Below are 26,773 nucleotides of genomic sequence, written 5' to 3' on the forward strand. Positions count from 1 at the left end.
CCGTGTCCAATCGACAGTCATTGTAATTTTTCCTTTCCCACAGCTCAGGAGCGTGGTTTTTGGTAAGAAATTTAGTGATAATGAAGAAATATTCTTGAAAGAAGAAGCATTAGTACTTATATCAAAAGGGGTATGAAATATCGCCATAATCGGTTTATCCCCCTTGATGGCAACTGTGTTCTTCTTTAATACGATATGAAGTTTTCAGTCTGTTTGGTATATATTAACAGGGTAATCTCATTATTTACAGGTATTTAGAATTTGCCCAAATACTTTCAAACGTGTTTGTCCTTTAAAAAATTATAGTTTATTAAATCATAACACTTTTTGCTAAAAAATTGTGCGCCATATATACATATACATACATATATTACAAAAATTACTCGAAAAAATTTGCCTACTTATCTAATTTAAAACCAAGATGTATATCAGTTTATTTATCACTATGAGCACACCAACAGCGTCCATGACTTATTTCACCTTTGAGCGAAAACCCTTGGCCACCAGTGGCGCAACTTCACACGGATCTCGTCCCCGTGTTTCTGGTAAATAGTATTTCGTTAGCAGGAAGACCAGCAGACATGTCGCCGAGAATGGGAGGAATACGAAAGCGCCCCAGGCGTTCTGTAACGATGGAAAGGCCATGCCGACAGTAAAATTGCACGTCCAAGAAGATAAGCTGCCCATCGACATGGCCACCGAGCGAGGTGCAACTTCGAAGATCTCTGTTAGAAAGAAATAAATATACATATATATTTAATGTAATTAAATTTTTTACTATTGGTAACTTAGTAATAGTAACATAATTAAATGGATAGTTTAAGATAAATATGTAACTCATTTGACAGAATGAAGGCTGAAATGCCACCAAATCACGAAAGATTATTTTTCTCGACCGAACTTATAGATAATTTGTCAACGTTAATTGAGCTGATTTGTCTACTAATGTAAAGGTAATTTGCAAGTAATAATTTCAGCTCATTACGCATGATAAAGGTTTTGAACTTTCCTGGTTTTAGCAAGATGGCGAATAATGTGCCACTGCGTTTCAAACTATTCAGTTTCTGCACCTAAAATTTTCAAATTTGACTCCAACTATAAATAGTTATTATATCTATTATGTTTTAAATTTACTTTAAACGCTATTTCTGTACAGTCTCACGCAATCACGTGCACAGTATTTATTAAGAGCACAAAGTCTACAGACAAGTTATAGAATTGAATCATTCGGAAAGCAATTAAATTTTCTTCTCGGAAAACACTGCTTGCATGAATGGTCACACAAATTGACTCACATTTCTTCATCCATAGGCCACAAAACACACTAGAAGCTAAAAATAAAACGTGACTTCGTTAAAATTAAATCACGTGTATCACACAAAGGCTGTAAAAACAATGCAGGCGATCCAATTGAATTCAATTAAAAATAAACTTAACACCGAACGCCTTACTCTTTAGGTCAATAACTTAATTTCATTACTGAAACTGTGCTGTCGTATCGAATGTCGTCACATTTAAACGTTATTGTTTGAGATGGCTTGTGGCAATGAGTAAACACTGATTGCCCTTTAGTGATTCAATTAAAAAACAATATATATTATATAATATATGTATGTATATGTGTATGTGCATAAATTCATTTTGTATAGAAACTATTAATACTCATACACACATGCAAAAAGTGTATGTGAAGAGGCTTCATAATACACACCTGAGCCAATGAAGTATGGTATAGGTCCCAAACCTATTTGATAAAAGAAGATGTATCCCATAATACACACAATACACAGTATGGGAAACCAACTTGAGGTATCCTATAATGAAAATGAGTTTATTCAATGACACGTCATCAAATTTGTATTGGCAATCCACACAAACTTACTATGTAATATAAAACAAAAGCAATAGCGAAGAGGAAAAGAGAACAAATTCCGCTGGAAAACATCATCAATGGGCGACGATTTAGCTTAGACATCAGCATAGGTCCCAAAAAGGCCACAAGCAAATTCAGACAACCAGCGCCCAAATTCGCCCATTCCGCATCAGTTGTGGAAAGACCGGCTTTCTTAAATATTGATACTGAATAATAGAATATCTGTTGGAAATGATACATTACTTATTAGTAAGTTGATTCATTCAATTGTTTAATTATTTATCTCTTACAGCATTAATTCCAGACAATTGTTGACCACCATGAAACGAGCAAACAATGATTAATGGCAACAATAATGTCGGATCTTTCAGCACCGAAAAGAAACTGCTCGTTTGTACTTTAGTACTCATTTCTGCATCCATCTCATCAATTTCATGCTTAATTACGAGGGCCGCATTGGGTCCTTTGCATAGGCGACGAAGTTCAGATCGAGCCAGCTCCTGGTCGTTGCGCACTATGTAAAGGTATTTTGGGCTCTCTGGAAAATAGTAAGCAGGCAAGTAGCATACAGCCACTAAAATGATGTAAAAACTTAGAGCATAATGCCAGAGTTGCTCGGTGCCGAAAATATGGCGCAAACTAAAGACTTGTCCAACCACAACGCCACCGGTCACACCCATCGAGCACAAGACACCAAAGGTTCCGCGTAAGGCTAGTGGTGCAATCTCTGTAAGGTACATTGGTAGTACGGCTGTGGTCAGACCAGATCCAAGACCGACTATCAAACGGCCAAGTAAAAGCATTTCTACGGAGCCAGCAGCGCGACAGAAAAAGAAAAGGATTGCACCCAACGTAAAAAGTCCACCGCTTATTAGCAAACAACCTTTCCTGAAATAAAAAGAATTAATTTACTGTCTGTTATTTTGAAAGTAATTTTTTTAGTTTAATATACAAACTTAAAAAATTAAAGAAAACATAATAAACAAAATTCGATAATATTATACTATAAGCGAAAAACCTAGCATACCTCCAAGCCTCAATAATTGTATGCTTCAAAAATACTACTTTCAAACATGGTTAACATGGTATTTTATGTTGACTACTAGTAAATTGAAATGGAAATGTGAATTATGAGTAAGGGGGACAAAATATAAACATGAAGTGGTGAGGACCAATTTATACCGATATTAGAAAATATAATGTTGTTAAGAGATCGTCTCAGTGTGAAATTTTCGAGAAATCGATTTTTTTTGTTGCATTATCGGAAACTATACCTATAATAAACATACTCTTTTTCTCATTTTGAAATCAAAATTCAAATTATTATTCATTACAGCGTTTCTTGTAGAAAGGGAACAGAGTGGGAACATAGCGACTCGTCAATCTTTAAACGCGTTTTTCTCAGAATGGTATTTTCCAAAACGGTTTCCACTGTCAAAGGAAGAGTTTTGAAGATATCTAGTTCCAATTTGGAGAGAACATCATTCTCTATCGTGCTATGGAAGCTTTTATTTTTTTTTTATCTTCCTATTTTTTCAAACCGCCGGCATTTTGTCAAATTTCAAAAAAAACAAAAAATCTTCTGTGGCGCGATAGCGACTTTCCCACAGATTAATAATCTTTTTGAAATCTTTGTTTTTTGATCAAAACTGCGGCCGCAATCGTGGACATTGTACAGGACCTTTTTTTACGTGTCTTTTCTACAATTTATTTAACTACTATACGCCTAATAAACAAACATAAAAAAATCATTTTGTATTCGTCATGAATGTATTTATTTATTAAAAAAAATATATATTAGTTAATTCCAACATTAAAAAAAACGCGAAAATCAGTGATTTTTCGGATGGCCACACTGAGACGATCCCTTAATACTCTCATTTTTACCACTTCATTATTCGATTATTTTTCGTTGTTATTAGCAAATCTATTGGTAAGCAACTAACCTGCCAAATTTATTGGCTGCTTTAGCTCCTCCAAGCGAGCCAACCGCTCCGCCTATCAGGAAAATTGATACTACAGATGACCAGAGCAAATCTAAACCAGAAGCACTCAGATTAGAACCGTATCGATGGTGTAAAGTCTCATTACACCAAATTTTTATAAGCTGCACAATAAAAATATAAAATAATAATAATATGAAAGCAACATAAATCGAAAAGAAAAAATAAAATTACACTTATAAACATAAATATTAACTTACCGATGCTGGAGCATTGATAACACCAATACAGTAACCCACCGGAACCGCAGCCCCGAAAGTAGTAGCGAATCCCACCAATGCTAACAAAGCGCTCCATTGTGGTTTCTACAAGTACATAAAGTTTATATTTAAATTAGACTTAAAAGTGTAACACTTTTCTGTTAGGAATATCCAATGTTTTTAATAATAGAGTCAATAATTTCCTTGATTTAGCATTCTGTTAAGTAAATTTTGCATTGATCAGATATTTACATAAAGAACGCATTGTTATGAATATTGGAACATATAGTCAACATCGACATATACTTTGATACACGGTAAAGTAAAGCTCTTGGTGTGTCCAAGAGTAGTTTGTTACGTTAAAACTGGGAATTACATCATAATGTAGATTTTTGAATTGAAATCAAATCTATGTACATACATATATCATCCTTATATGTATGTATATAGTACAGGCTTGGGCGTAATCTGTGTCCACCCTATTTGTCAATCTTTTATTTTCTAATATACTGATATTTATTGCTTGCACTCACTCAAGGCCTTTAAAAATTTAATCGTGATACTAGTTACGAGTTTTTAATAATATTTTATATACATACATACATATGTATGTATGACAAAATTACTTTTGATTAAACCAAAATTGCCTTTCACAAAAATACATATATTTTAGAACGTACATACATATATGAGGTTAAAGTAGCATCATTAATTTCACTAAGAGGCAGCAGGAAAAGCACATAACAGAAACATTGGCGAAATCACATAAATATTATGCTATAATTTTTTGACTAATTCAATAATTCAAACGTTATCTCTTGCGTAGGTAATTTGGGGTTATCTCGATGTTGATCAATAATTGTGCAGTAATGATAACATCCACGATAAATTGTTAAGATTATAAATCGGAAACACAGTACTACAGTAGTAATACATACGTACATATCCTCACCTGAAAGGCAAAATAAGGTATCATCAAAAAATTCGAAACAGAGTTTTTTATCGATTACGATTCTCCACTACATATTACATATGTATGTATCACAAATTTTAAGCTTCTGCGATCAGAAATACCCAAGTTATATTAAAATTTCAAAATAACGTATGATCAACCGTGTAAAAATAACAGGGTATTTGTTTTTTTATAACGAATTTAGCCTTGATTTATTGTTTATGTTTACTTTTATTGGGAAATGTTGATTTTCTTCTTTCAATCAAAGAAATCGTCGCCTGAAGCACATCGGGAACTCCAAAAAGTTTACGGAGGTGCTGCGATATTAACGACCGTCGCGTGAGGGAGGCTAAAAACCTTAGAAGACGGTGAGACGTTCCTTGATGACGTGTCAAACACAAGAAGTGATTGCTTCAGCATTGGAAGGTACCCGCCAAGCCATTTCAAGGCGACTACATGCACTGGGAATGATTCAGACACAAGGAACTTTTGGTTCAATACCAAAATGATTCTACATGAAAACACTCGACCTCACGTTGAAAAACCCGCTAAAACCTACCTGAAAACGCCTAAATGGGGAGTCCTATCTCACCTGTCATATTCTTCAGATATTGCACCGTCCAATTATTATTTCTTCCGTTCGATGACACAAGGTCTGGCTCAGAAGCAGTTCCACTTACGACATGGCTCGATTCTTGGATAGCATCACAAGATGAACAGTTTTAACGTAATACGTTACGTTCGGGCTTTGCCAGAAAGATGGGAAAAAGTTGTGACCAACGATGGGCAATACTTCAGATAATTCATTTGTAATCAATTCTTTACAATAAAATTTATTTTTCTTTAAAAAAATAAATTTAGTTGCGCACCTAATATATAATATTAACATACAAGGTGCGATCCAAAGTAAACAGGACTTTTTGAATCTAGCGCCCCCTGGTCGCGCCATCTATATGTCGACTGGTGCGTTAGAATCTGCTACCTTTATCGATTGTCCAGTGAGAATTTTATGACATTTCATAAGTTGGAAGTGAAGTTATTGCGATTTAAGTGTCAGTATGTTTGTATTATCGATGCGAAAATGTGCTTCCAACAAAGAGCCAACATAAAATTTTGTTTTAAAATTGGTCAAACTTTTACCGAAACGTTTCAATTGATGAAACAAGTTTATGGCGATGATTGCCTATCCCGTAGCAGAGTGCACGAGTGGTTTCAACGTTTGCAAAGTGGTCGTGAGGACATAAATGACGATCAACATGTGGGCCAATCAAAATCCGTGATCACCGGAAATTCCATCGAAACTGTGCGTGAATTCATCAAAAATCAGACGAAATCATCACTGAAATTCATGGAAATGGAATTGAACATCTCCAAAACATCGATTTATCGTATTTTGACCGAACATTTGGGTTTACGAAAGGTGTGTGCACAGTTTGTTCTGCACAAATTGACTGACGAACAAAAATTGCTCAAAATCCAACATTCGAAGAACATCATTAAAGAGGCCAATAGGGACAAAAACTTCCTTTACAATATTGTGATTGGTGACGAAACGTGGTGTTTCCAATATGATCCTGAAACGAAACGCCAGAGTGATGAATGGAAGGCACCGGACGAGCCGAAACCCAAAAAATCGCGCATGGAGAAGTCAAAAGTGAAGGCAATGCTGATCGGTTTTTTTATGATTCCAAGGTTATTGTCCACAAAGAATTTGTTCCACCCGGCCAAAACGTTAATGCGGTATTCTACCTTGGGACTTTTGAAGCGTTTAGTGCGCGGTATTCGACGTGTTCGGCTCGAATATCGCGAAGATGAAAGTTGCCTTTTGTTGCACGATAATGCGCCGTCTCATCGATCGACGCTTGTGACCGATTATTTGACCAAAAATTACATTTTAACCATTAACTCTCTGTTCACCTGATATGGCACCGTGCGACTTCTTCCTTTTCGGAAAAATGCATTTGCCCATGAACGGAAAGCGTTATGCAGACGTAGAGGTCATTCAAGAGGCTTGCACCGGCATACTGGCGGGCATACCGGCCAACACTCGTTCGACATGCTTTTGGACCGTGCAAAAAGCTGTATTGAAACAGAAAGAGACTATTTTCAATAAAATAAATTGATTTTGCCGAAAAAATCATTTGTTATGTTTTTTTTAAGTCCTGTTTACTTTGGAACGCACCTTGAATGTATGCATGTGCTTCGCCGCTGTGAAAAATTGCATCGTTAGAAATGTCAGAAAAGTTATCAAAGTACTTCGTAATCAGTTAAAAATTAAAATCTTTTATAATGTTGAAAATAAAATATATATGTACCTACATATAAATATATTTTTTTTTTAATAAAAAGGTAAAAAGTATGTAGGAACAAAAACATAAAAACAGGAAGTTATGAATAATTAATAATTAATAATTAATAATAAACAATGTTTGGTATTTAGTCGACTTAAGAAGTTTCTTTAAGTCTTATTCGTTTTAATAATTAATTCTCTCAGATAACTTTAGGTTATTTGTGGATTTCTTTCGTGACTTTAAATACATAACTCCACCTAAAATGCAAAATAACGCATGATCAAAATATTCGAAATTGAGTATTTTATTGGTTACAATTTACTACTTCAAACTACATACATATGTCCAACATTTCAAGGTTCTGCTATCAGATATAATCCAGTTATAACCAACATTCAAATTTTGTTTTAGCGCATTATCCATTTTATATGTATTTAGTAGAACTTCGTTTTGGCTTCGTTATTGTATGCTAACTGATAAACGCATCGTTAATTGGGTCCTTCATTTTTCTATGCTACTTTTGGTTATTTAGGAAATATGTCCCCTTAAATGCATTAGGTGTAATTAAAAAACACAATATACCGTCCAAAATATAACAAATATATATATGTATGTATCAATTCTAACATTCTTTATAATCACATCCTTTATAGAATAGAATGTGTTGTTAAGCACAAATGTACTCAAATATTTGTTAAAGAGCAGCTGAGAAGCAATATAGAATCAAAAACAGGTACAAGGTTCACATTGCATGCATATTCTTGCATATCCCCTCCCAAAACAAATTTTTCCTACAGGGATTAATGTACTTGACCTTAAAAGAACACAGCCAGATAAATATTATACCTTGAGCACTTCCGAATCCTCATGAAGTGATACCTTAGTGCCGTGGGTCACACCAAATTTCCTTGTTTGTTGTTCACAATCTAGACGATGCAGTGGTTCACTTTGTGTAGTCATATGCAACTCCATTTTTTAGGTTTGTTTTATAAACGCAAGCATGCAAGTGCGATGTTTTCTTTTGTTATGTGTTTATTGGTGAATACGAATTGTAAAACGCGTGCGAAATTTGTGCTCTTTGTTTTACCTCCTCTTTGGACATGTGCCAGCAATAGCTACATTTACATACATATATTTTCAAAGTTTTCAACAGAATTAACAGAATTATACAAAAATTAGGGAACAGATACGTATTTTTTATATATATTCACGATTCAATCCGCGAAAAGATTGTTCACCAAGGGAGCTTATAGTCATACTGTCGGTCAGTGATAAAGGGATACCCAACTTGTTCTGGTGTGAGAGTGCCTCAAAATTTATTTTTTATAACAGCAGAGAACGCAAAGAACTGGTTATATGTTCTCTGCTGTCAATTGGGCCATGTTCATAACGAGCTCATTCATATCAGAGAAAATCTAGCATTCCTATCGCATTCGGTAGCTTAGCTGTTGCGACTCTTTGTTAACACTACCACTATTGTGCTTATATTGTTTTGCTACCACGTGTAGCGCTTTCCAATTATCGGAGAGAACTATTTCTTCTTCGGTACTGTTCAAGGGTGAAATCATTAAGAGAACACTTATCATTACTTTTTGTGGCTATCGTTCTCTAAAAGCAATACAAAACAAACATTTACTCGCAATTAAATATATGTATACACCTTATAAATTTACTCACACATTATTCGCATCGACATATTTAAATCCATTCTATCAAGTACCGATTTATCTCAAACATATGGTTAATAAATCACACCGAACACAATTCCAATGCTTCTGTCACATATTATCCATAACTACTGCGACACCGGAATTATAAGAGTTATTTAAAAGTTTTAGAAATTCACGACTATTGCCTTAATTGTTTTGTTGTTTTATTTATTTTTGAAGAAATAAAATTTCAATATTTACAATGCCCAGATTAAATTTAGAAGTTAACATGTGTATATATGCTATAAAATAATTATTACTTTTAACATGTTTTCCAAAAATAATATAAATTTTTCTTCTGCATATTATGCGCATTCTCCCAAGACAGCTGATCATTTTTACATGTTGTGCTTTGATCCCATATTCTCCTCTAAGCACAACAAAATTGGGAAATAAATACTTAAATGTCAAAATTAAATTGAAAGCAAAATAAAAACAGTTGACGTAGCTATTGGTTTGGAAAGACTAGTCTGATAGCAAACGTAAAGCCAAACAAATTTTGTTTTTCATTTAAAATGTATTATCTTTCATATTTTTGAAAAACAAATTTATGTCTAAAAACTAAAAAAAAAACACAATTAATTACAATTCATGAGTACAAATTAGATACTTAGAAAACAGCTAAATATGCCGCTTCCCACATACGATGTGCTACTAGAGTCTACAGCAGTAGTCAGTACGGTTTTACAATTTTTGTCTGGAGTGTAAGTCCTCATAATATACATACTAGGTATCAATGGGAAAAATCGTATACATATGTATATGTATTTATTTTTCAGAATTATATGCCGTAAATACATACAAAAGAAAAGTACCGGCGAATCATCAGGACTACCTTTTATTTGTGGATTTCTTTCGTGAGTTCAAATACGTATATTGTAGACATTACATTAACATTTGTATTTGAATAACGGAATTATATTTTTACTTACATATATAGAACTTCATTTTGGCTTCGTTATGGTATGCTCACTAATGAACGTAGCGTTATATTGGTCAATATAATTGGGTCCTTCCTTTTCCTATGCTACACAATGATATACTATATTTTCTCTGTAAACAAAAAGTCCTATATGCGACAATTTGGCTTTGTATTATGCATTTTGTTTAGTGTTTGGTACTATACTAATTTGGTTGAAATCGAAGCGGAAAAAGTTCGTATTATGGGTACGATTTTAAAGTGTCTATTAACATTTAGCAATGCAAATAATAAAAGTTTACTTATTTTTAGGTCTGGTCTGCAGTATTGTTACAGTGTGCTTTTTTGCAGCTCCTCTAACAATGCTAATTCATGTGATACGTGTAAAGAATTCAGAAAGTTTACCCTTTGCACTGATTGTAATGACATTTCTAGTGTCCATACAGTGGGTCATATACGGTGTCGTCATATCAGATACTTTTATACAGGTTTGATTTTTTACATTTGGAATTTGATTGAATAATGCATACACGTAATATAATTATCTTATTTATTATTAACAGATACCAAATTTTCTTGGATGTTTACTTTCAATGCTGCAACTTTGTCTATTCGTTGTATACCCACCTAAAACCTATTCTGGCCAAGGCTATCGCTTGGTTGACCAAGCTCCTATATTTTGAAAGCAAAAATATAGTTGGCATCTAAAATATATTAATCGTCGTTGTAACGATGAAACAAATAATTTTATGTTTGAAAACATAATGACTGTATTAAATATTTTTAAAAGTAAAACAATAAATTTATATATTTAATTAAATACGAAATATATATTAAAAGGTTGCATTTATTTAAAAATTTAAAAATAATTGCTCATATTTAGATAGTGCATGCTATGGTATATTGTTTAATGAAATTCCAGTTTATACGGTTTGATTATTTGTAAAGCAATAATATACATACATATATTATATTTCGCGTGTGCTTTAATAAACTAATTATGCTAATAACCATAAGGAGTTTTTACTTACATCTTTCTTATTGTATATATTCGAGACCATTGTTTGTTATAAGTACGTAACTGAAACTATTGAAACTATGTGTGTGCTCTTCAGAACTAGCGGTGCTGAAGACTATTGTTAAAAACAGTTAAAATCCAAATTCACACGACAATAAATCTTATCTAAGAAATCGTTATCGATTTCATACTACATGGAATTTTTTATTATTCAATAACATATTAATATACAAACCACAAATAAACAGTATAGTCCTCTTGTTACCTGTATGAATGACCACCCCACTAATTTGATGTATTTCATCATTTAATTATATTGAGCCTTTCTAATATAGAGGTACTTCAATAGATACCACCTAAAATATAGTGAATATGCTATAATAACATTTAACATTACCTAACTACATGATGACCGAGCATTCATTTTAAGTGATTAATGAATTAAACCATATACCCCTCGAATTGTAAAACGAAATTGTTATCGGAAATATGATTATTATTGAGGTTTTTATATATTTGCTGATCTAAGTAATCTTTTGATAACTATTGGCCCCAACGAAAGGAATGTTTATATTTAAAAGTGTAAAGCTCTAGGATTTCTAAAAAATAGATATCAGAAGCACTTATTCAGGCCCAAGCACATCATTGAAAAAATACTAAACTCTTCATTATACCACTTCTACACTTCGTATTTGTATTATTTAAACATTTAATAATAACGAAAAATATTTAGATTAGTTTAGATTGGACTGATAAACGTGGAATGCACCATGACCTTAGGTCTATTGTGCCCACTCCTAAATCACAAAGACTCACCTACCCCCAGCATATTGATAAAGTCCGATAGACTGCGAAAGGTCCGCCGCGCAAGAGCCCCATGATGCGAAATTCCCAATTCGGTCCGGTGTTGGGAAAGCTCCGAATTCACTTCCAGGCTGCAAATTATTCAATGGAAAGTGGCAGATCTTAGTTGCCTCACGCAAGCGTCTTTTGACAACCCACAAGAGTGATGCCAAGTAGCACCACCCATGGCGGTTGGGAGATGCCAAGAATACCTTGTAGCTTAAGCCCCTGCACCACCTCCATTCGCATAGGAACGAACAATATTTAGAAGACTATTTTTATATTTTATCTTTTAATTATACAATTTGAATTGCTCGGAAACGGAAAACATATATATATGTAATACTACTGATGATACAAATGTCTAGTCTAAGCCACATTAAATAAAAACAGAAAATATTTTAACAAAGAAAATGCAACCTGTCCAATATTATGGTGAAATTGTAAATATACCATGATTTATTTCCACCACTTGTTTAATGTGTCATATTAATAACGTCAACATAAAAGAATTCGTCATCTGTTACTATTGTTATTTCTTTGTTCAGGAAAAATAATTAGCACCGCTGAGATAGTTTCGTAAGCAGAATAATGCAAGAAAATTGTCCAGAATTGTACGAAGAGGTAAAACTCTATCGGAATGCACGGGAACGAGAGAAATATGACAATATGGCTGATTTGTACGCAATCATCAATACTCTTCAACAGCTTGAAAAGGCGTACATCCGTGACTGCATCACCCCACAAGAGTATACGGCCGCCTGTTCCAAATATTTAGTGCAGTACAAAGTTGCTTTCAAGCAAGTTCAATGTGATGAATATCCCAGTGTAGATACATTTGTAAAAAAATTCCGATTAGACTGCCCTGCAGCTCTGGAACGAATAAGAGAAGATAGACCTATAACAATTAAAGACGATAAAGGAAATACATCCAAATGCATAGCAGAAATAGTTTCATTATTCATAACTATCATGGACAAATTACGACTCAAAATGAATACGATGGATGCTCTGCAGCCGGACGTAAAAGACTTGGCTGATAATATGAACCGACTTTCATTGATTCCGAAAGATTTTGATGCCAAACAAAAAGTTGAAACTTGGCTTAGCACTTTAAATGACATGCAGGCCTCTGATGAATTGTCAGAATCACAGGTTCGTCAATTTCTATTTGATTTGGAATCGGCTTATGCTGATTTTACTAAACTATTGCATAGTCAATAGCTACTCCGTATTTCAACAAAGTACTTGCAAAAACTACGCAGGAACGAAATTATATTTGCAAAAGTTAATCTCATAGCCGTTATAAAAATAAATCTTATTTTGTGAGCAAATTATTCAAAACTAGTTTGCTTACATATTCATTAAACAGCATTTTAACGGAATTTAAAAATAAATATTGTACACATATGGTAATAAAAGTATAGATAAAAATCATAAAATTTCATAGTTTTTTGAAGTCTTGTGTGTTAAATTTTAGAATAGCATCCCCGATTTCGGTGTTAAAATGGGTATGTACGGATAGAAGAGGTTCTCCTGATCAAGAAAAAAAATATATATAGTTGCCGCTGACTTATGGTTTTTAAGACATTTGCATTTAAAGTTAGAAAAATTAAACTATTTAAAATGCGTGCTTTTCCGATTTATAATGAATTTTACACTCATGTTTTTAACTTTTATATTCACTAACACTTCGCTAATTCATTTCTAACCATTTATTTTATATTAAATAGTGCAAAAAAATATTTTTTTTTTTTTATAAATTTGAGCAATAATATTGGGTAGTAGCCGACAACCATCCATTCCACAGCGACCACCACAATAGTTTAGCAGACAGGGTATTTTGTAACTTTACATTTATGGGGGATGTTCAAACTAGCAAATAACTGCCCCGATATTACAACACCGTTGTGTTTCTCAGCTGATATTTATATTGCAACATTCTTGCGTCCAATATAATGCCTTGCCTCGAACACCTCGTACGTACATACCTCCAATTAGTGACCGCCACCTCAGGTTTATTCCTAAAAACTTATATCATGCAAGAATAACATGGTATTGTTGACGTTAAAGATAAAAACAACCAAATTTTAAATTTCGACTTCACCGCGCATGCGTATGAACTATGCGTTTGTTGTGTTTATTTTGGATTTAATCGTATTTTGTATTTAATTTAAATATTAAGGTTATTATATAATTATACATATAGTTTAAACCGATTACAATATTTAAATTTTTATTTACTTTTTGTTATTTCCTTTCAACTGTGCCGTGTGTGTGTGTGGCCTCTTCTCCACTGCTGTGTATTACTTATTAAACACTCTCTTTGCTTCGTAATAGCATTCTACACCTAAGTGTTATTTTTTCTTTATTTCTTTCAGTTTTATAATTTATTCGTGTGTATGAGAGTGAATTACAGATGTACGAGTATGAATGTGGGTTTGTGGGGTAATGGTTTTAGGGCATACCTTTTTGTTTTTGTATCTTAGTAAAGTACAATTTGAATAAGTGGATTGATCTTAAAGAGGGAACTTCGCTACAACGTAGGAGTGGAACATACAAAATTTGAATCCTCGATATTATGCGTTTATCTTCTATTTATACTAATATACTTGTACATAAGTATAAATACATACATATGTGTAAAAAATAATAGGATAGTCAGACAGACAATATGAAAAATTAATGTGTAATGTATGTGGTTGTGGACACGCGGTAGCATGCATCGGGAACCGATTTTTAGCGCTGATTGGATGATGTTAATTAATCGGAATCGAGTTTCATATACTACAATCGTAAACATATATGAATACGTTAATGCGTGAGTTTAGGGTTTCCTCTTTACGTTCAATTTTGCCCGGTCCAATAAGAAGGCGAGTAGCCTTGCTTAGCAGCCGATTTCGATTGGCTACTTGTTTGCTGCCGTTGGCCCGTGCTATTCGAATCCTGAAAAAACACAATCAAACAAAAGTATAAGTTTTAGAAATAGGAACGCAAACAGTGTACACGTTTTATTGCAAGGCTCTAATGAATTTATTTCGTTAGTACACATCTTACATAATATTTATATACATATAATATTATGTATATGTATATATTAGGGTAAATCAATTAACTTTTTATATTTTTTCCCCGGACACATGAAAATTTCGTTTTTTATGTTGAAAATTAATTTTTTACTTTAACTAATTTTCGATTTTTCACGTTTTTTTTTTGAAGGCAATTAAACTTTCGACAAAAAAGGTCTGAACTCTGATGTCAAAAGTGTGTTGTTGCAGAGATATAAGCAATTTAAAATGTAAAAAATAAAGATTTTAATGAAATTTTTGAAACTAAATTTTTCTATAACTTTTCCTTAGAAAGTTTTTCAAATAGAACAACAGTTCAAACAAACGTGAAAAATCAAAGAGAAAGTACTTAAAGTCAAAATTAAGGTCTCAAATTTTCAGGGAATTTTTTTCAACATTATATGTCCGCGAAAAATAAGAAAAGTTTTAAATAAAACACCCTAATATGTATGTATATTATATGTAGCAGTATTACTAATACAAAAAAAGGTGAGGTATTATATTTCCAAATATTTATTATCTTGAAATTTTCATTCGATATCCAGCAGCCATTTTTAAACAATAATAATTTTATTTTGTTAATTTCGTCCTTAACGCCATTTTATATTTTCGATTTGTGAAGCTCTGTGTGAATATTGTACAACATTATTGTAGTGGAACAATATTGCGTATATCACAATTATTTTTATTCAACTTTGCCAGTTAACATTAAATTAATTATCAGTAAGTAATCGGATGTATTAACACATTTTTTATTCATAAACGCGTAAGATTACAATAGATAACAAAATTTAAAAAAAATTGTACAGGAAAATTATTTAATATTATAATAATTTAACTGATATTCTAGAAACTTACCCGGCGGGATGAATTATGAATCCTGCCGTCCATCTAACGTTGTCCCATAAAAAACCAAAAGAAATAATAAAATAATAAAAAAGTTTTCCATGCATTTGGTTTTAATTACTGTACTTAAAGGAAAGATTGATCGTGAATAAATTGGTGTTCTGTTTATTATATGGTACTTCTTTATTAACTTCAGTGATTGCCGTTGTATGATAATAACGAGGAAATATTAGCACATTGTATTATTTAGAATAAATTTGGTTGAATGCAGTTAGAAACCGAATTCGTTTCTGAGGAATGTTGTCTGAGAATTTCGAATATTATATTTAATCCAGTAAGGATTCAATCAACAGGAATTTGGAAACGAATTAACTATATCTTTACTATATATAGCTAACAAGCACTAAAAGTAGAATTTTTACGTAATTTAAAATTTGCAATGGTTATTTGATTATAAAAATAACTACGAACATTTGCATGTTACTTATATTCCAATATTATATACAAATCTTCATTTTTTAATGATTTTCACCGGGCAAAGTTAAATTAAAAATATATAAATGACAAAATAAAAATTCCACTTGAATAAAGTGTCTTATGAACACAGCATACAAGAAAATGAAATAATTTAGAATATATAAATATATGTGTAGTATACCTATTGGAAAATTAATTATGTGAACATTTACTATAACGTAAGTATTACTAAAGTCATAAATACATTTCACATCAAATGTTCACATCTTTTAAATTCCCCTGTAAAACATTACTAACTTAGCTCGAAAAAATTTACCATCCATTTAGAGATGTCTCCAATAATATAAATATTAATATAAAAAAATATTATACAAAAGTTTTAATCGCATACATTTGTTTATGAGTGTGTTAAAAGAGCTTAGCTTTAAGACACGTCATGGGCCTACCAATACAAGGGAATAGATGGTCAAAAAAGGGCCGTTCCCGCGAATGTCGGTCTCGGATTTTTAACTGGCCAAGAAGTGTCAACAACTTCGTCAAAAATAAAGAATTCCTAGTCTGATAAGTCTTTTAATACACACTAAGCATTTGTTTCAAATGAAACTTTAAACAGGTAATATAAGATTACGCTAATGTAGAATAAAACGGGAATGACATATTCTTAAAACTTGTTCGGTGTAAGGATTCAAAAAAAAACAAAAAAAAAAAAAAAGTAGTACATTTGACATCATTAAATCCTAAATTAAATTCTTATTTTGATGGAAAATATGTATGATGCTTTTTTTATAATAGAACAAATCGGGATACTACCATGAAAAGAATAAATAAATGAGGGTGTAATTATTTTGATATCAGTTAGAAATTATACATAAATAACTACGCTTCTTAGCATAATAGGTCTAAACAGTGCTTAAGTTAAAAAAGTTTATTGCTTATTACATTACCTGATGGATTGGCTGATGAATCATATTGTGATGACCAGCAGTCGGCATTGGCAAATACATGCCGTACGGCTGAGCTGAAGTTCCACCAGCTGTCTGCGTATTGGGCATATTGAATGGTGGCGGAGTGCCCGAATGGAAATTTTGTTTCTCATATGACTGTTAAATTATAAACATTCAAATACAAATTTGAGCAATTTACAAATTTTAAACGAACAAACTTACATTGACTTTATTCAGCGCAACATGTCCCTTACTATACATGGACGATGTTATGTCCGAGCTTGATCCGGTTTGTGGCGGGTTCGCCACATTTTGTGATTTCGTTTGCTGATTTACGCTTGACGGATAAGCGCCCTTTGTATAATCCTGCGAAGCTTGTGACAATGCGTCATAACTTGTCGAACCGTAACCAGTGCTATAAGAAGGCTTTGGAAATTGGCCACCAGACGCTGTATTAGCAGCAGGAATTTGCTGCTGTCATAGAGATAAAAAATCAATGATAAGATTGGATGCCGCGATTCATAGTTTTCCATACATACCGGATAGATTGCTGGTGTGCCATACTGAAAACTGCCAGGCATAACGTTTCCACTATAGAAGTAGTAAGGAACATTCAGCATGGGACCGCCCGAGCCTGCTTGCTGTGACATTGTACTTGATACCTATGTGTTTCATGTAAGGAAAAATTATACAGATTCGAAAAATGTATTGAGTGCCTCATATTCTTACATTGCTAACTGGGCTAGAATTATTGTCCGTTCTTGTGAAACGTGCATCAGTCATGGTAGAATATGCTACGGAACCCAAATTATCTCGGCCGGTGCCCAAACTAGTCGGAGTGTAGTTGAGATCGTAATAACCTTGCTGCAAATCAAACATAAAAAATATAAATTTCAATGCAATTATATTGGTACCATAATTATAAAATATGCGACATACGAAAACCCAAACATGATGAATGAAACGAGGCACCGCATTTAGCTACAATATATAAACTTATAAAAATGTGATGAATGTAATGATCATTGTAAGGAACTGTTCTCTGGGAGATTATTTTAATATACTATATATTGTTTAAAAAATATTTATTTGTTTAAATATGTAAAAGTCAAGCGTTAAACGACGAAATCGTAGGTCCTTATGGCCCGCGAACGAATAATAAATACATTGAAGCAAGCAAACAACGGATGCTGCTAATTAACTATCGAATTTACATTGTACGCCGGCGCCTCGTTTCATTTCATGTTCTTTATTTACAAAAGAAAGTGCGATGCAATAAAGGCAAAATATTACAAATAAGCATTGGGATGGAGCATTAGTTTCACTTAAATCATATGGGAAAAGGAAAACTGAAAAATAAATTGAACAGCAAAAATGTACAATAAATAGAAGTTAGCTTTCACCCAGAATTTATGTTATACAAATTTGTTACAAAAAAAAACGTCATATCCGATCACATTAACGACGTGTGCAAACCATGCAACCGTAATTTTGTTTTGAAAGCATTTATGAGGTTATACCCATTAGAAATTTTGTTAACCATTTCAATACCAGATGTGATGAATTAAACAGCCAATTGTAAAATAGATTAGCAAAGAGGATGAAAAATAGTTTTTAATCAACATTCATTAGACTTAAAAATAAGTGAGTAATTTTGTGAATATCGATGTATTTTAAATTTTAGTTTCACAAAAAGAAAATGAAGAAGTTATTTTGGAAGGTGCAAAAGATGATAAAGAATTTTTATGTGATTTGGACCACAATTAATGTTTATGGAGGAATGTATATTTTACAAAAATAATTAATGATTGAACACCTATAGAATTATTATCTTAAAGAAATTTTATGGATGTTTGTGAAATTTTCTTTGGATTGATTGATTTTTCTAAGTTTTGCATTTTCTCCATATGTGAACTCACCACGTGTGGCACTCTCTGTTGCATCATTTGTATATCCTCGTAAGAATAAACTGGTTGCTGATAGAATGGCAATCCAGTCTGAATATATTGACTAACCATTTGGATGTTGGGCACCATTCCGCTAGCGCTTGTCTTATTTGAAGACGATGATACTGACGCGGCCGCAGCTGCTGCGGCAACCACAGATGCAGGGTTGCTGCTGCTACTACTACCAACTCCACTGCCACCAGAACCGCCACTACCACCACCGCTAGCACCACTTCCACCGCCGCTAACAGTGCTGCTACTATTCGTATTCACATTACTGTTGCTAACACTGCTTACATTATTACTTGCCGCCACGCCCGAGCTGTTGCTATTCACATTCGAGTTGGCTGTAAAATTAAAAGAAAAAATCATATTACTATAAATATGATAAGATGCTTATTTAACAATGCCTACAATTAACCGATGAAGTCGCATTGCCCGACGAATTAGCAGACACTGTCGAGTTCCCAGTTGATCCACTATTGCTTGCCACATTACTAGATGATACACTAAAATGAACAATAAAAATAAATGTAAACCACGCATTTGTATGCAAATACACATTACTATCATTATGTAAAAATGTTTGGACATATATCCATAATATTTAATTATTGAAAATGCTTCAAAATTATTCATATTAGTTTAAAATACGGCAATCAGTCAATCAAATAGTAATTTAACTCATTACTTACCTCTCGTAATGCGAACCACTAGACGCTGTTGCCGCATCCTTCAATTTCGCACTTGTACTAAAGTTAGTGTATTGAGAGGACGAAGTGTTTGTACTACCGGCGAACCTATACAATAACAAAACGGTAACAAAACAACAATATCTGTTAATTACCAACATTTTTCCTACAACGTTTACATTTAAGTGCATAATAGAAATAATCAATAAATTGTAACCTCAGTGAATGGTCTGAACCATAAATAATTTGTGGAAAGCAGAGTACATGTTAAGGACAAATAGCACTACAAAGACGAATTTAGAAAATTAAAAATGCTGAAAACTTTGTCGCTGCAACGAAACAGCGATGTTAGCTATCCTTTGAAAACCCAGCCTACATACAGGTATAATTTATTGCTTCAATACCCTTCACCTTTCACATAACAATAAAAATAGTATTTAAACGTTTTGCAACTTCTATTTTTATTTTTTTTATTTTTATACCTCGAAGGAAGATTATTATATTTAGCTCTAAGTTTGTAATACCAGAAGAGAACATCGGAGACTGTCATTTTAGTTATGCCCGTCCGTTTATCTGTATATACACGAAATAGTCTCTCAATTATGAGATATCGGTTTTCAAATTTGCGCAGGTCCTTTTCTTCTAAGCGATAAAAATCATGTCCTTGTATGGAAAATTTTTTATTTGACAAGATATCTTTAAGACGGCATGGAATATTGTCAAAAGCAACGGTACAATCTCTGAAGAAATTGTCCAGATCGGACGACTTAAGCAGACTCCTACCATACATATTAATCGATTAAAATCCAGTTCTTGTATGGAAAACTTTTTTACTTAAGAGGATAGATTTACAAAATTCGGTCTAGATTATTGAAATTGATTGAAATCAGGCCGCTATAGCACATAGCCAAATAAGTCTTTATTTAATTTGAGAGCAGAACATAACAAGTTTTATACTTTTTCTTAAATATTTCCTACATTTTTACATAAACTCCTATACAAAGTTACCTACAAAATACATGTTAGTTTGAAGCAACTATGAAAAGAATTAGTATGGTTAACGCATAAAATTAAAAAAAAAAAAAAACTATATAATTTAGTAGTATTTGCATCACAAATGCAAATGGATCATTCAAAATTTACTTACCCTGAGCTATTTGACAGACCAGTTCCACCGTACACACTTTGGCTGGACTGGTACGCGCTTTGCTGCGTTGGGTAGCCGGTAGACAAATATCCGGTATTTGTATTGCTACAGCATTAGATTAAGGTTGTCAACAAAAATTGTAAGCGTTAAAGCCAAAGGCAGAGGGTTGGCGGGCGGGAAGAAAGTGAGAATTTGATTTGGGATAATTGTTAATAGCAATCAATTTTATAAAACGAAACTCAAAAAGCAATCATACGTACATATACAAATGTAACGAAATTATATACAAACTAATACAAAATCAATTCAATAACAAAAATATTAATACTAAACAATGGTCAGTATAATTATATAGGATGGAAAGATAAATTTGAAATATCGAATTTTTAGCTTACTTTGCATTGCTGTTGCCGCCGCTGCCCCCAACTGCGGGAATGTTTTGTGCTGCATTTCCACTGCTACCAACGTTTACTCCGCCCCCCGCTACTGAATTCGATCCCGTTTGCGCACTCACTGCCGCTTGTTGCTGATAGGAATTCATCGAAGTTTGCTGATACGAACCATATGTTTGAGGTTGGTACGTATTTGAAACAGAAGACTAACCGAAATGGTAAAAAATTATCAAATAATTTTACCGATTTATTATTATGTATATATGTATATGCAAAACTATTTTATTTATAAATTCAATGGAAAATTTGCATTAATTACCTGTACATTTGCATAGCTACTGCTATTGTACACTTGCCCGGCAGCAGATGGCTGATAAGCATTTGCAGTCTTGTTAGCTACAGATACACCAGTTTGGTAAGCGCTCGTTGGATAGCCACCAGTTGAGTTCGTAACACTCTGTGGCTGACCGTATGGGTCGCTTTTACTCAAATCTAATGTGTGATTTGTGGTGCCGCCAACAGAGGAGGCACCACCACCTACACCAACTCCATTTCCACCGCTGACAACCTGCTGTTGTTGCTGTTGCACAGCTGCTGAGCCTCGTTGCGAGTAGCCAGTTGATAATGCCTCACCCTATATTTATTTATTTTATTAGATTCGTTATGACAAAGATAAAAATATTCATTCTTACAAGTTGTGTACTCTGTAACCCTGCCGACAATGAACTTTGTTGTTGTTGCACATTGTTTTTGTTTTGATAATCTGTTGACACATCCTGTTGCGATTGCACCAATTGCTGTTGCGATTGTGTCTGCTGTTGCTGCTGTTGACTTTCAATCGTCACAGCTGCACCAAACTTTTCAGGCAAAGTGTCGAAAGAATCTTCTGTGCCGAAGTCAAGGCCTCCAAATTGAACATCCAGGTAGCCAATATTATTCAACGTATCTCCTGGCATTTCCACAGCGGTCGATGGTATCTAAGACATGGATATAATGAAAGTATTCTCACCTCTTTCTGAAAAATCATTAATATATTGTTAACTCACCTTCGAAGGCGGTGGTAATTTGGCACGTGCTCTTCGCACCTGTGGCTGTTGTACGCCACCTGAGAGTTGTGTTTGATCAGCGCCAGACACGCCCAGGCCACTCGTTGCCGCTGGGGTAGTTACAGCAGCTGAGCCAAATACGTTTGCGTACGATGTCGGGTACTGCACGGCGGCCGCATTTTGTGCATACGACGATGGTAACTGCTGTTGCTGTTGTAATGGTTGTTGCACAGCTGTGGCTGCAGCATTCTGCGATGTCAAAGAATTGAAATACTGAGATTGCTCCACGGAAAGTGTTGCCGAAGTTTTGATTTGCCCTTGTGGCTGTTGTTGCTGTTGCTGCTGCACTTGCTGAACCAAATTTGCAGCCGCTGTAGCAGCATTCGAAAACGTATCCGCTGCACTGCCATACGGAGTGTTACTAAGACCCGTTGCCGTCAAATTACTTGAACCAGCTAGCACCGGCGGTTGCTGCTGCTGCTGAGAAGTCAGTGACTGTGATTGAGCTAGCTGTGTGTTGGTCACTGCTGCACTATATTGCATCATGGGAGTTGTGGACGTCGAAGCCGACTGCACAACTGAACTTACAGTTGAGCTTTCGTCATTTATGCTATTATTACCACCAGACGGACTTGATCCTGCAATACCCACTGAGTTGCTAACAAGTGTATTCATATGAGATCCTTGCTGCTGCGGCGAAGTTGGAGTGCCAACCAAACTTGAACTGCCCAAGTGATGTTCCAATCCGGGAGGTGCCGATATCTCACTTGTACCACCACTTACCACGCCACTCATACTACTAACGCCACCACTTACCACACTTGCTGCCGTCTGATTTGGCAGATTGCTTGTGGTAAATACTTTACTGTCTTTAAGCGAGCCCACATATTCTTCATTATCCCAGTCACCCCAAGCATCATCTTGCATTTGTTGCTGTTGCTTCTCAGCGTTCTGAGCAATAGTATTGTCCCATAACTCTACCTCATGGTGATCTTCATTGGTGCCAGACCGAGAATTATATCCACGTTCACCGCGACTACCAGTGCCACGGCCACCAGCGCCAAATCGACCGCCACCCCGACCTCCACGACCAGCATAACCAGCTCCACGGCTACCACCACTCCGACCACCACCGCCACCTCCACCACCTTCTCTACGACGATAGTTGTCATTGCGATCATCACCGCCACGTGAATCACGTAAATTACGTTCATTCTCACGAGCTTCTCTGCCGCGCCCTATACATCGTTTAATAACTATTTAAGTACAGTGTGATAAGCATACATAAATTCAATAAAACTTACAGCCCCGACTATCGGTGCCGCCGCGTCCGCCACGGTTACTACTCCGATTACGTGATTTCTCACGTCTGTCAGTGTTTGCATTGGTGTCAGTCCATTCTCCATCACCGCCAGCACTTTCTTGACCGGCATTTGCAGCTTTGTTCTTTTTCTTCTTCGAAGATGTCTCAAATGCTCCCTATATATAAAATAAAACCGTCAGCAACTGAATATCATTAATAACACAATTAAATAATTAACAAACCACTGGAAGTGTCTCGAAGAGATATACAACAGCACGTTCTAAATCGTTATCACATTCATATAATGCGCAACATACTTCCTCTTCAGAACGTTGAGTCATCTCAATAAGTGTAGCGACTTTTTCGCGCATTTGCGGATCTTCTGATGTGTTACTATTGGTGATCTGGGCTATACGTAACTGTTCAGCAGTTGGCTGCAAAATTAATTTAAAGTGAAGTGTAATTATTAAAATCAAATTTAATTGTAGCTTACCTTTGGATGCGATTTTTCTTTTTCTGTCTTTGAGACATCTGTTTTTTTAGTTGATGTCTGTAGGGCAGAATCCCCACCTCCACCACCTCCACTGCCAGAATTTGATTTTTTTTGGTTGCGACCCCCGCCGCTATTTCGATTTTGTGTGCTCATATTTATATGTACACTGTATTTACAAGTAAGCTTTAGAAACAAAACATTAATAGGGAAGGAAAATATTTTCTGTTAAATAAATTATCAATCATTTAATAAATTATCTACGACTAATCATTAATATAACTAATGCATACAATTTTGTTGGTTTTAAAGAAAACCAAGTCCAACTAGGAAAGATAATCGATGCAAAAAATAATAGGAGGCTGTTAAGGATATACCAAAAGTAAAGGAGGAAATGAATTAGATTACTCAAAACAAGAGTGAGTCTAATAGTAAAATTTGCTACATTAAATATATGTGTATATATAAAAAATAATAATTCGAAAATCAAAAAAAAAATATTTTTTGTTACAATGTAATGAATTAGTATTGCAAAAATTGCATGTTAAACATATTTAAAAAGATATTTTTTTAATAGTATTCTTTCAACTCAATTTAATGAATGGTGCGCACCACCGGTATCATTTCCTACATTTTAACAGACACACGCATTCATGTTCCCACGCCGGTAACAAATCCATTACTCTCAACATGCCACATTACAATAAATACCAAATATACTCCTAGATAATCGAGAAAAATATTCGTGTGTGCACATGCTACTTGTCATCGGTGTTCTGAGAGTTGCACTTCAACACAAAATGTTTAAATTTTCTAAATTTTACTTCACGAGACTTTCACGCCAGACACTTTTCTTTCTTTAACTATTATCCTTTTCTAAAGGACTCCAATATATATTTTTAACCAAATAAATAGTAATCCTAGATATAATTAATTATCGCAAACAATATATGATAATTTAAAATTATTATTTTAGGTCGAAAATTACCTTTTATTAAGCGTAAAACACAATAATTGCACACACAAGAAATTGATTTATAAAATTTTGCTCGACACGTTGTTGCCAGCCTACTCAATAATTTGTTAAAACACAATATTTTAATTGGGCTTTATTTATAACCTTTTCTTTATAATAACCAAAAATATATAATTGATATTTCTATGCAAAAACTTTTAAATTCATTTGAAATCAATCAAATCAAAAATAAAGAAAATCATTTATGATGTATTGTAACGAAAATTGTATTTATAAATATAGTTGGCAATAATGATCACTTCGGCTTTTCATTCCCCCAAATTTCCGTTCGGCTTTAATACAACGACTCAAAGACAATACTCGTCATCCCGTTTATACTTCAACGTTGTTCTTTCTCTAACCTATCGTTTTTAGTTTATTAATCTTTCGCTCAATATTAAATGAAGCCGGATTTAGTATGGCGTTTAGACATAAGTGTAACTTAACATTGACAAAAAAAATTACAAATATAAATGCCATTTCAAATTGATCCTTAATATCAAATAGTTTATTGATTATTTTTCTCATATAAAATCAATTTTAACTTTTACATATGCATAGCTATAGCGAAACAATTAAGAACTTAGCAATCCACCACTTAACCGGTAACCCCTACACATAGCCGCCCCTCAAATTCATAAATTGAGCGAAATAGCACTTTTACAGGTACTTACTAAAGTTATGGTAGTAAAAGAGAGCACCGCTGAAATACTTTTCGATGCGTTTTGTGCTAAAAGTAGACGACAAAGCAAATAACCCGAGTGGAAACATTCATATTGAATTAAACGAGAACAAAATGGAGTATGTATGGAAAATTTTTTTAACCATCATATAACAATTCCTACAATATTTTACACTAGCTACACATTATTTTAATTGCTTATGGGCATATACTTTCAAATGTCAATAATAATGTAATAAATATATATTCGAATATGCACTATGGTCCATGTGGATGAAATTCATGCGACAGGACGCCATTTCAATGGTATTGCACAAGCACACATTTCTCTTTCGCACCAATAATTCGACCATTAGTATAGGATGAATAAGCATTTCATTTGTAGCATTCACCCCCAAAAATAAAATATTTGATCTGGGTGCGAGTCACACACTAAACCAACTAAACTATACACATAAATCATGCAAATATTGATAGCATTTATTCAAATTTAAAAATGTTTAACTTAACACACATTTGGTTCACTAATTTAGGTAATTTAACACCAGTATTTTACAAATAAATTGCTGAAAAACGCTAAGCAAAAACACCGTACCTGCAATTGTGCCGTCTTCTTCTAAAGAAAACCTGCGTTGCCACTCTTTGATATTACTGAAATATCAGCTACAGTGTACTGTGATTAAACCAAACGCAGCACTAACAGACCAACATAATTAAGAAGGAAACTACATAAATCGCGTATCCGAAAAGAAAGTTTAAAAGCTTAAATTCGAATATGCAACAATGTGGGCTAGTCAGAACAATTGCTTTCCGTGTTTCTCTGATATTTCATATTTCGCCTTCGTGTGTTAATAGTTTTAGTACTTCTAAATATACATACATATATATATTCTATTATATTTTTTTAAGAACGAAAT

The 26,773-nt window shown here is 33.8% G+C and overlaps 4 protein-coding genes across 13 annotated transcripts; 2 read left to right on the forward strand and 2 right to left on the reverse strand.

Moving 5' to 3' along the window:
• Positions 1–284: 284 nt before the first annotated feature.
• Positions 285–11,023, reverse strand: LOC126757273 (solute carrier family 2, facilitated glucose transporter member 3-like). 2 transcript variants are annotated; one of them, XM_050471052.1, is made up of 7 exons: positions 10,979–11,023; positions 4,077–4,181; positions 3,820–3,980; positions 2,164–2,761; positions 1,883–2,095; positions 1,712–1,814; positions 285–725 (listed from the first exon to the last, which is right to left on the reverse strand). In XM_050471052.1, exons 1-7 carry the CDS (start codon positions 11,006–11,008, stop codon positions 472–474), a joined length of 1,464 nt encoding a protein of 487 aa, XP_050327009.1. In that variant the 5' UTR covers positions 11,009–11,023; the 3' UTR covers positions 285–471. The 2 variants fall into 2 exon arrangements, with proteins under 2 accessions (XP_050327009.1, XP_050327008.1); XM_050471051.1 differs by lacking the exon at positions 10,979–11,023 and adding an exon at positions 8,166–8,640.
• On the forward strand, positions 9,455–10,774 carry LOC126757276 (sugar transporter SWEET1). The gene is made up of 5 exons (XM_050471054.1): positions 9,455–9,732; positions 9,808–9,885; positions 9,969–10,195; positions 10,260–10,435; positions 10,511–10,774. The coding sequence occupies exons 1-5, from the start codon at positions 9,656–9,658 to the stop codon at positions 10,628–10,630; spliced, it is 678 nt and encodes a 225-aa protein (XP_050327011.1). The 5' UTR covers positions 9,455–9,655; the 3' UTR covers positions 10,631–10,774.
• A 1,280-nt stretch (positions 11,024–12,303) lies between the features above and the next one.
• Positions 12,304–13,250, forward strand: LOC126756734 (vacuolar protein sorting-associated protein 28 homolog). Its single transcript, XM_050470006.1, has one exon. The coding sequence runs from the start codon at positions 12,400–12,402 to the stop codon at positions 13,030–13,032; it is 633 nt and encodes a 210-aa protein (XP_050325963.1). The 5' UTR covers positions 12,304–12,399; the 3' UTR covers positions 13,033–13,250.
• Positions 13,251–13,896: 646 nt separating this feature from the next.
• On the reverse strand, positions 13,897–26,518 carry LOC126756733 (protein lingerer). 9 transcript variants are annotated; one of them, XM_050469997.1, is made up of 18 exons: positions 26,452–26,518; positions 24,163–24,345; positions 23,912–24,103; positions 23,671–23,845; positions 22,367–23,604; positions 22,013–22,297; positions 21,640–21,954; positions 21,324–21,526; positions 20,929–21,033; positions 19,785–19,889; positions 19,504–19,598; positions 19,063–19,436; positions 17,873–18,007; positions 17,683–17,805; positions 17,366–17,617; positions 17,144–17,299; positions 15,735–15,767; positions 13,897–14,754 (listed from the first exon to the last, which is right to left on the reverse strand). In XM_050469997.1, exons 2-18 carry the CDS (start codon positions 24,313–24,315, stop codon positions 14,656–14,658), a joined length of 4,038 nt encoding a protein of 1,345 aa, XP_050325954.1. In that variant the 5' UTR covers positions 24,316–24,345; positions 26,452–26,518; the 3' UTR covers positions 13,897–14,655. The 9 variants fall into 9 exon arrangements, with proteins under 9 accessions (XP_050325954.1, XP_050325955.1, XP_050325960.1 ...); XM_050469998.1 differs by having other exon boundaries at positions 26,371–26,462; XM_050470003.1 differs by lacking the exon at positions 26,452–26,518 and adding an exon at positions 25,148–25,241 and having other exon boundaries at positions 19,159–19,436.
• Positions 26,519–26,773: the final 255 nt, after the last annotated feature.

Source organism: Bactrocera neohumeralis, chromosome 4, assembly GCF_024586455.1.
Source record: "Bactrocera neohumeralis isolate Rockhampton chromosome 4, APGP_CSIRO_Bneo_wtdbg2-racon-allhic-juicebox.fasta_v2, whole genome shotgun sequence".
NCBI lineage: Eukaryota > Metazoa > Arthropoda > Insecta > Diptera > Tephritidae > Bactrocera > Bactrocera neohumeralis.

Coding starts and splice junctions, on each gene's coding strand:
- LOC126757276 (XM_050471054.1), top strand. CDS start 9,656: ATGCCGCTTCCCACATACGATGTGCTACTAGAGTCTACAGCAGTAGTC. Junction 9,733..9,807: donor TTACAATTTTTGTCTGGAGT/GTAAGTCCTCAT, acceptor TTTATTTTTCAG/AATTATATGCCGTAAATACA. Junction 9,886..9,968: donor TTTATTTGTGGATTTCTTTC/GTGAGTTCAAAT, acceptor TTACATATATAG/AACTTCATTTTGGCTTCGTT.
- LOC126756734 (XM_050470006.1), top strand. CDS start 12,400: ATGCAAGAAAATTGTCCAGAATTGTACGAAGAGGTAAAACTCTATCGG.
- LOC126757273 (XM_050471051.1), bottom strand. CDS start 8,291: ATGGAGTTGCATATGACTACACAAAGTGAACCACTGCATCGTCTAGAT. Junction 3,981..4,076: donor TTATCAATGCTCCAGCATCG/GTAAGTTAATAT, acceptor TTTATTGTGCAG/CTTATAAAAATTTGGTGTAA. Junction 726..1,711: donor ACCATACTTCATTGGCTCAG/GTGTGTATTATG, acceptor TCTTTCTAACAG/AGATCTTCGAAGTTGCACCT.
- LOC126756733 (XM_050469997.1), bottom strand. CDS start 24,315: ATGAGCACACAAAATCGAAATAGCGGCGGGGGTCGCAACCAAAAAAAA. Junction 24,104..24,162: donor AAGAAAAATCGCATCCAAAG/GTAAGCTACAAT, acceptor TTAATTTTGCAG/CCAACTGCTGAACAGTTACG. Junction 21,955..22,012: donor GGTTACAGAGTACACAACTT/GTAAGAATGAAT, acceptor AAATAAATATAG/GGTGAGGCATTATCAACTGG.